This window comes from Colletotrichum godetiae (genome assembly GCF_030913485.1).
Source record: "Colletotrichum godetiae strain CBS 193.32 chromosome Unknown BDP55scaffold_16, whole genome shotgun sequence".
NCBI lineage: Eukaryota > Fungi > Ascomycota > Sordariomycetes > Glomerellales > Glomerellaceae > Colletotrichum > Colletotrichum godetiae.
In genome coordinates, this window is record NW_026851264.1 from 263,676 (window position 1) to 273,843 (window position 10,168).

Consider the following 10,168-nt stretch of genomic DNA (forward strand, 5'->3'; position numbering starts at 1 on the left):
CTTGATAAACTCTCAGTTTAAATTAGATGAGTGAATTATGCTGAGCGATTCTTAGTCGTTCTCACTTGATTTGACGCTTACATGGTTTCGACCCTTCATCTTCTCTCCTTATCCGAAGTGTCGTGTTGATGACTTCTGAAGAAGGATCCTGCCAAATGCTGCAACTCTGGTTTATCCATCCCTTCGTGAACTTCGATGGTTGAGATCAATACATCGCAGATTACTTCACGTCCTGGTACCATGCCTTATCTAGGTATTTATATCAAAGTTGGACGTCATCCGATAGCTGGCATCGTGTAGATATTCAATCGCGTCCCTCAAACGCAGCTATCTTGGCGATATGAAAGATGAAAGATGTTTACGAAATGTCCTTGAGTCAGAACTCATTGCTTCTAGAGACGAGCGACGTATCTATGCAGGTACTAGGTTCAGAATGCTAGATTCTCAAGGCAAAGGTGCAAGCTAGCTACATATTCTTCGTCTACGAATCGTCGCTGAACGTTTCCAGCGGTACTGTGAAATACACCGAGTCACAACTGCATGCCTATAGAACACTCTGAACTCTATAAAGAACACGATACAACCTGCACATGGTCGTCAGAACTACATGCACTTATCTACACAATACATGTGGCGGCTGAGAAGGAAAAGTGTGTGGAAGATAGAGCAAATGCTGCTTCATGATGTTTGATTGCACGACAAATATATCCCAGTATACATCCATCAGATCACCATAAGACAACATCTACATTTTAATGCCAGCCATATGAAAGTATTACAGCAATGGCCCTAGATAGAACACATGGTCCCCGCAAGGTCTTCTCTCTTCTTCAGAGCCCGATGACTACTTTATATTCTGCGGACGAACAAAGTACTGCTACTTCCCTGGCGTGCCCTGCCGGCGTAGAAGGTAATTGCAGTAAGCACTCGAAGAAACACTCGCTCATGGACTTGAATGAGGACTCAACTGTCCCCATCGCTCTGAAGTCACAGTTCCCACCTGTTATCAAAGTCAAAGGGACCTCATTGCCCATGTTGCCGTTAACACGTAAGCAGAAGGAAGTCAGCGTCAAACCACATGTCAATCGTGTCTCATCACATTTCACTCGCCAGTCAGCTTACCTCCTCAGGACTCACATGTCGAACCCCATGACTGAGTTCTATACTCACTTGTATCTTTATACGTAAGCAAAAAATATGACATACGACTTCGCGGCAGCCCGATATCTGACGATACACGACATGCCACGCGAGAAGAATATCAAAGCAGGCAACTGACTCGTCCAGTCCCGCATCAACATCGATGATCGAACTTGGCTTTCGTTCCTACATCCGCGATATACCATTGGACAGGGGCTGGCATACGTTGCTTAGTCCTCGCACGAAGCAACAAGATTGACATATCCTCCTGTATCACTCGTGACCGACGATCACCAACAACGTACCGTCCATCACTTCCACATACAACCCGTTTCGACCTCCACCATCAAACCACAACCGGTAACCGCCACGTTCCGATGCTGTCCAAATGGGTTCAAAGATCACCACGCCGCTGAAAATCTTTACTCTACGTAACTTGGATAAACTTTTTGACCAAAATACCATGCCGGGCAAAGATGGCAAATCTACAAAGAATGTACAAATGTACCAAAATTCTCCGACTTAGGAAAGAGACACCTTGACACTTGGCGACAGCATCCGCCCTCCCTTGAAACGAAACATTTCCAAACCGCAATGATCGACACAGCAAGGAATACCTAAAAAAGGGACAAAAACAGGTGGACAGCGATCTACACTTTTCAGAGAAAGCACCAGCCACACACGCATTCATGCTGAGCCTTGAAACCGGGGAAGCCGTCATCGGAGGGAAAGGCCAACGAGGTGAACCCTCCTTCGGCCGATGACGCTCCCCGATTCTCTCATTCTTGATTGTCCCGGGGGGGAAAGCCATGGAAGATATCCCTTCCACCCCGAAACCCATGGAGGAAGTAAAGATCCGCGGCTCATGAAACCTCGCCTCAACTTTTCACAAGGCACGGGAAAGAGAGAGGACGCTTCTCTCTCTCCGTGACTCGCCATTCTTTCGATGACCGAGCTTCCGGGGCCCGAGAACCGAGGAAAAGATGGTGGTTGTGTGTATGCACCAAGGGACGAGGATAAAGAGTTTGAGCCTCATGGCATATTTTCTCGACAACCACTGACGGTAGTGACGGCAGTGACGGCACTGAAGATTGGAAGGCTTTCCTGCCCTCCCCCCAAACGGCCATGTGGTCGAGGTTCTTCCCTTGAACATTCTGGAAGGAACCGAGACGGAGAAAGAGAGGTCGACGAGATCAGACGAAGGCGAGGCATGTGTCATTGCCCAACGTCTTGTGACCAGGTGACTCGATGCCCGATGACGATTGGGCAGTCTCTGTCGAGAGCAAGCCCAAACAGTTCGCTCTCGTCTTGTCAAGCTTTTTTTTTTTCCTTTCCTGTTCTTTCCTTTTCTCGGGACGAGACTTTAGAAACGTTCATACGAAACGCCGACAAGGGGCATCATGGTGAAGTCCCATTCGCGATTGAACAGTAGCAGGCCAATCGAGAAAGGGGCGATGGAGGAATGAGCGCCTCATGCTTCACTTTCTCCCCTTCAGCACCGAGAAGACCGTGTCACTCCTTTCATCCTCCGTGCCTCCGTCGAACGAACCGAACCTCCAAAGACCCTGGAATCTACCCTGGAATCTAATTTGACCAAACCACAACCTCGAAAGAGCCAAACTTTCCCAGCATCAGATTACCACGGCCCAACGAGCTCTGAGATATTGTGTCCTCCCTGTGTAAGGCGTGTGTCCTTGCCCCCCCTCCAAAAAGTCTCAAGCTTAAGAGAGTCAATTGCTCCTCTCAAGCCTCTAAAAGAATTACGGTCAACTGAAAAAAGAAAAGTCACACCCACAGACGTAGAACGTGCCTCGACGGGGAAATCTAGCGTGTGAATAAGCTCGTAAGCAAAACACAAACAACAACAATCTTGTCGGAGCGGTGACCGGCGCAGTCAGATGCAGTGTGGCTGGCTCATTAGTAAAGTGAAAGGACTCTGAGGAGTAAGTGTGGAATTTTAGGCCCGGCCTTCATCCTCCCCAGGCTGCCAAAAAATTCAACCAACACACACCACCACCAACACGGGGGAAAACAAGCCTAGGAGGTCTGGAGTTTCCCAATGCAGTCTCCCGAGAATAGCCCCTTCTACACCACTCTAATACAGCAGTCCCGGCGGTGAAGGACGAGAAGGAGGGGTGGTGGTGGTGGTGGTGAAGCGTAGAAGGGGGGAATCGCTACCGCTAGTCCGGCAGACCTCCCATTCCTTTCGTCTCCAGAGTGTCGGAGCTTTCTCCTTTAGTGCGATTGGTTTTGTCGCAGAAGGGGGGGAGGAGGATGAAATGGAGGGGGGGAAATCACCGCTCTTCCTTCTTCGAAGATGTCCAGTAGCATAGCTCTCGATTCCTTTGGGAGATGGTGGGCTTCAACTTCCCCAAGGATTTGGGTTGCCCACGCACCACGAGTTGGGTGATCGTCGCAAATCGTCGCGTGCGCTTGCAACCCTCCCCCCAACTCTGACCGCCCACGGACACACAGCGTTCAGCAAAGCTACTGTTGTCACATTTTCATGTGTCAAGACAGCTCTTTCACACCAAGCTATGTATCCCAAGGCTATGTGTGTGGGTGTGCTTTACTTTACACTAGTAGAAGTAGTTCGACGACACCGAGAAAGAGAATAAACACCCCAAAAACCTGGAATAGGGTATTGGAAAGAAGACTGCACTAACAGAACAAGAGCAACGCAAAAGCAGTAGAAGCTTACACTGCAACTCTAATGAAATGGCTAACACTTCCGTCTACGCCTTTCTCGCTTTGCTAGCTTCGCTACTTGCTCCCCCGCGGGAGAAGAAGCAGTGAGCTTGACGACACGAGTGCATAAGCTTAGCAGAAATCATACCTAAAAAACCCCAAATCGATCGATCAACGACTGGGAAATGATTTGGGCCCCCGGATTTGGGGGGAACCTGTCGATCTTTTTGGCTGCGTGGCTCTTTTTTCTTGTTCCCCTTCTCTGAGGCTGGCGGCGGGCTTCGTATGCAACTTGCCAATGTTGACCACTTAAATTTCCAACGCTACGCGCCGCTACCGCGTGAAGAAAGGTTCAACGTTTGGAGATGGGGGACAGCTGGCGTGCGTCGCAGTCGCTTCGTCCTCTCTCTCTCTCTCTCCCCCTCCTCGTCCCAGAATGCGGGGTCGAATAACCCGACCGACCTCCCCCGACAGGAAAGCTGGCAGGGGGAGCGAGTAGATCAGGGATTTCGACGCGGGGGTTTTCTGTCCTCTTTTTGAGTCTCTGGCGACATTTCCGAGACTCCGGGCTTGTAAGTCGCTTGGAAGGAAGGAAGTGGGATATGGGTCAAAATGGGGGAAAGCCACGACAACTCAACGCGCATGCGGACTGAGTTGGGGAGAGCTAATATCACCTCACATCTGACATCCCACGCTTCATGGCGGGGTTTTCCTACCATGGTCATGGACACGCCATAGAGGTGCCGCCATGTCGTCAAGCACATGCGGTGACGAAATCTCCCGTCCGCCGCGGCCGCCGTGCTAACCCACGACCAGAGTTTTGGTGTTCAAGAAAGCTCTCCTACACACGTAGGTAGTACTCACCTTGATGAAATGGCATCGGCATGACGACTGCCCACTTACAAGTCCTCCGAGTTCGTCGTCCACCCCACCTCGGAGTATGGAGGTAGAGGGGCAACAGGCACAAACAAGGCCGTTCCCAGCAAAGTACGAAATGAGAGGAGGTGCCGTAAATGCCATGTAATCACCGCTCATCCCCTTTAGTTCGACACTCTTGCCAGCGATGAATCTTGCTTTTCTGCTCGCGCTTGTTCAGCGCCCGCTGAGCGTCCTCCCCACTTTGAACAAGCCCACCTTTGGACTTCTCGGCGAGCTGATGAAGAAGCGTGGGGAGCACCGAGAGGAGGGGGCGGGTAAAGAAACATGGGGAGGGGTTGATCAGCATCCATCACGGCCGGCTCGGCATTGGGGAAAGGAACGAAGGTAGAGTCCGCTCGGCCCAAAAGACCAAGACCGCATGCCGGGAGGTCCGCTGGAACATTGAAACTTTTTCGTTTTCGATGTCTCTCGATACCATCTGTTGTCTCTTGAAGTTGTATTCGGATTTCTCAGTGCCAAGAAGTCGAAGCCTCACTTTTGTTATGTGAAGTGACTGTCTTCCTCTCCTTTGTTGCTTTGGGAGAGGTCGGGGCCTCGTTGTATGAAGTCTTGTCGCGCGAGGACCAAAGAGGTTGATTCGGAGACCGTTGGATCTCTTGGCAGTGGTGTCCGAGTGCCAGATCTCAGTCTCCTTTCGCCCTCTCACCTTTCTCAGGGCTCCTCTCTCTAACAGAATCTCTCTGTGCTGTGCTCCCGAAACCTCAAACACATGCTAAGCGGCCCGAATCGGTCTAGGGCGGAAACGGGGGGTCCACGGACGGGCCATTCTCGCGATGCCCGCGGTGCTGGCGCATCCACTCCAGGGCCGCCATCTGCGAGTTCCGCATCCCGCATTGGACATCTCTCCAATCCATCTTCCTTTCTCTTTGCTGTGTGCACCTTGCGATGCCAAGGAGTCGCAGCACGCAGCACGAAGAATAAGCTGTCGCAGAGTATTGGCTGCCGTCATGCTGCATGCCAATTCTCCAAGGCTGAGTGAAGTGAGCTTTGAGCTTTGAGCTTGAGCTTGAGCTTGAGCCTGAGCCTATGCATCATGGAACGGGATGGCCACGGGATATCTCTCGCATTGGGAGGGAGGATCCTGCATGCCAGCGGCTCGCCGGCAAGGTACAGCTACATTCAATATCAACAGCTGCAGGCAGAAGCTCAGAGGACGCTCGGCTTATGATAAAATGAATGTCACAGTTTCCCTGGGCGGTTGATGGCGGCGCTTCCAGTAACCCGAGACTTGGCAACTCGCGATGCGCCGGGCGAGTCAGGAAGAGGAATGGTCCGGGATGGAGGCTGTCGGACCGAAGCTTGTTCTCTGATGATGGGCGGTGGGCTTGCAGGAGGCGTAGCCACTCTCGTGGAAGTGAAGGAAGTTCCTTCTCCTCTTCTCTAATAACAGTGGATGGGTGACATTCCTTCGAGAGAGAGAACGACACAAGCTAGGGGACAAGGATTTGCATGTGGAAGCACAGCCCGCCGACTGTCGGACGAAGCAGCTAGCAGCACCGCCATTGCCCAGTGTGTAGAAACCGGGAAAGGCACAAACGTAAACCAAAATAGCGCTATTGAAAGCGTCGATGGAGATTTGTTTTGTTTGGAAGGTTTGGGAAAGATGAAGCGACCAACTACCTAGAGAAGAGACTCTAGACTTTCTTGGTGTTGATGGGCGCGGCCGGCACTAAGGGTTTTACTCTAGATGGTGCGCAACGACAACAACGGGCGCCGCCGTCGTATTTTTGGGCTCTTGTCTCCATGGCTGGTAAATGCCATTGGCAACGCGCATTGGCTGCATGGAGATCTAAAGGGCTGAGCTGCCTGAGCTACATTGCAATCGGAGACGGCCCCAACGGTCCTGTACCCAGCATCGAGGCCCCGTTCCGTCTGATGTTGGCGGCGGGTTGCCTGTACGTGACATGGAGTAATTGAGAACCCAAGAAGTTCAAGTGCGTTCTTTTGGGTGTTCACTTTGGGGGGATATCCCTCTAGACTTGTAAAAAAAGTGCTCAAGAGGAGGCGGGAAAACGCAGTGTAAGCGAAGGGGGTGCAGGTTGCAGCGTTGCGGGAAGCGGGTGTACCTGAAGTTGTAAGACGAGGATGGCTGGTCTTTGCAGTCGAACTGAGCGCTGGGGAATGGAGGAAAATGTCTCATTTTGATGGACTGCTTCTACGCAAAACCAATGGGTGGCTCCTGCGGGCATACGGGGGGAAAGAGAAGGGACGTTGAGTCAAGGCACTGCGTTTGGGGATGCATGTTGTTGATGGGTTTCTTCCCTCGGTAAGAACGGGTCAACAATAATATTGACACAACGGCATTCCGTGAATAGAACAGAACGGAGCCGAGTAAGGGGGTTGAGAGAAACAAACGACGGATGACTTTGTTTGGGGCGCCTTTGGAGGGCCTGGAGACTGGAGTCACTTGACTGGCACACTGGCCACAGGGCAAGGTAGGTCAGGGCATGATGAATGAAGGCTGGGCAGAGACTGTGTCAAGGTGAAAGTCTGAGCTGGAGATTGACGAGTTGGAGCGTGGGATTCTCGACACAGGAATGGGATGAGACTTGTGGAAAATGGGCCAAGGAGAATCGACGGCTGCCTCACGAGGACACCGACAAGACAAGACAGCTGCACTGCATCTGCAACGCAGGCGGCTCTATTCGTATGGGTGTCGAGGAAAAGCCCGAGGGGGTGTGGGAGGACGACAAGTCGGGAGAGAGACATTGAGACCTTTCGCTCGAGAGACTGAAGACGGAATTTCAAAAGCTGTTCTGGATGGACGGATCACGGATGATGACCGCGACTGTGTGGAGTGGTGAGTCGGTGATTTGACGGCGTCGACATTTGGGGCCCCCGAAAGAAACTTGGAAAAAAGATGACTGGAGAAGAGAGTTAGCTCCCGAGACCCAGGTGAACCAGCGGTGACCTGCGTGTCATACGAACAAGATATGGCAGACGCAAGTCACTTTTTGATGAGATGAGACCATGCCAGGGAGGGTGGGTAGGATGATGGTTGGTCAGACGGTCGGCCTGGCTAGAGTAATTACTGCATGCGAAGTACTCCGTGGGCCGTAGTAGGGAATTGCAGATGCAAGATTCAAAAGATGGCGCGCGGGATCCGTTTCTTCCTTTCCCTTCCTCTTCCTCTTCGGCCCTAGCAGGGGAAGCCGACGTGGTGCTAGCTTCGTTCCATCCTCTTCCTGGGACCATGCCTTGCCGATGCCAGCTTCGACCTATACGGAGTATTTCGCAAGTGCTCCTCTCTATCCGTATTTTGCCTTGAAAAAGCGGTTAGCAGAGTGATTTGAGCAAAGTGTGGATGTTTGGCGGGACAGACGCAGCCACTGGCAGGACCAGCAATGGTCACCCACCAGAGAGAGGTGGAGAGAGAGGGAGGGAGAGCACTGGCCAGCGGGCGAGAGCCGATGAGGACCACAGCCTTGCCATTTTCGTTGTGATTGTCGATTGAATTGTCGATGGGAAGACAGGGGGGTGAGGAAGGGCTTGAGGAGCAAGGGCAGGGTGCTCGGCGTGGGTTGAGAACTGGGGAGGGATGTTGGATTGGGTACGGAGTACGTGCTGTCAGCAAGGATGCGGATACGTTCGAATGGGTACGTACCGTGGGTGGACGGATGGGGATACTCGGGTGTTTGACGGTTATTCGTCGCAGAATTCCTAACCAATCAGATAACGATAAAATAGTGGGATACACAGTGAGGAATTTCTTTCGTCTGAGGTCACCTGGGCCCCACCCGGCTAGCTCCGTTTTCGGCGCGAAGCTTGAACTTGCTTGGCGCGGTACCCGACGCAAGGCGAGAAAAGTGCCGCAGATTCCCGCAACGCCGGCGCAGGTTGAGGAAGTCGCGAAAGGTCGCTCCGGCCGTGCGTCCTCTGGGCGTTTCCACCCAAATCACCGCCTGAGAGAGGTTCTCGACACTGTTTCTGAACACTGTGTGGCGCCCGCTACTCCGATCCGTCTTTCCATCTCCCGCGCTGGTGTTGGCCTGTTGACGATGTTGGCCCCCCTTGGTGATGGTCCTCTGTGTCTCTTTCACTCCGACGGTGGATATGAGAAATGGGGAGGCCCCTGCGAGCCCTGAACGACAGGCGTGTCCCCGGACTAGTGTAGCGGTGTTTTTCGGGGGTCCCACCTCAGGGCCATTGACAAGTTGAACTTGACACTGAGTTTCCTTTTTTCCCCAATCCGTGCCACCCCCGGAGACATACGGGAGAAGCCAGGCAGGCAGTCAAAGGAAAAATAAATAAAAATTCTCGAAAGAAGGGCGGAATCCCCACGGAAAATTAGACGAAGGAAATTTTCCAAGGGGAGACCGGACCGAGCGCCATTGAAAATTTGAGAGAAAAAAAGAGTTGGGGCCATCTTCAATTCTGCCACTCATACTTTGTACCCGGGGGCGTAGAGCAGAGAATGTAATGGGGACACCAAACCAAGTCTGGACTCTGGAGTATGGACACTCGGGGAAAAAACAATTGCCAAAATTACCAAAATACCCAACAAGAAGCTCTCGCCCTCTTTGGAGTGCGTATTGCAAAAGTGAAAATAAGGGCTGCGAGACTTTGCGCTGAGGGAAAAAAAAAAAAAAAAAAAAAGACGCATCACAACAAAACCCTAAGGTATTGTGAGTATTGGAACTTGCATTTGCAGTGAATTTGTTGTTATCTGCTGCATCAGCTGCTTTTCCTTTTGCTTCTTTGCCAAGGAGTAGCAAAAAAGGCAGAGAGAGTGGTTGTTTTGGCACTCGGCATCAATCAGCACATGCCTCAGTCCGCAGCTTGAGCCTGCAGCAGCGCCTCACTCTGCAAGTCCGCCAAGATCTTCAAACACCTTACTCTGATTCTCGCCAAGCCCAGCGAGAAAGGCAACATCCCCAATCTCATCCCCTTTTTTGCGCTTCATCCGCCTTTGCCCTTTGCTTTGGATCTTGGCACTCGCAAATCAATCTACCTTACGGTACGCCGTGCAGACTACCTATTGGATATCATCTGCTTAGGTTTCCTTTTTGCTTGCCGCTGCCACTGCCTCACATACACCATCTGGCATCCACCCCGCGTCTTCCTTTTCGCAGGAAGCTTCCCGTCGTCTTCCCTGTTCACGGAGTATTCCCATTGCAGATTGCAGAAACACCACGCACACCACGCACACCACGCACACCACACACACACACACACACACACAAAGACCCCGAAAAACCACCTTAGACCACACACGCCAACTGCACCTTATTCTGCAGCCTGCGGCCTGCCATTGTTTCTCTCATCCATCACCCCGGCCCTTTCGCCCACCTGACCCCGAAAACCACCACCACACACACACCTACAGCCATCAGGTCTCTCTCCCCTCCAATCCAAATCAACCAGGACGACGGACGGAAAGAGTGTACGGATACGCATTGAC

The 10,168-nt window shown here is 52.0% G+C and overlaps 1 protein-coding gene across 1 annotated transcript; it reads left to right on the forward strand.

Moving 5' to 3' along the window:
• Positions 1–8,228: 8,228 nt before the first annotated feature.
• Positions 8,229–8,852, forward strand: BDP55DRAFT_630846 (uncharacterized protein; the record flags this gene model as incomplete). The annotated part of the gene is made up of 1 exon (XM_060572210.1): positions 8,229–8,852. One exon carries the CDS (start codon positions 8,229–8,231, stop codon positions 8,850–8,852), a length of 624 nt encoding a protein of 207 aa, XP_060430760.1.
• Between the last annotated feature and the right edge of the window lie 1,316 nt (positions 8,853–10,168).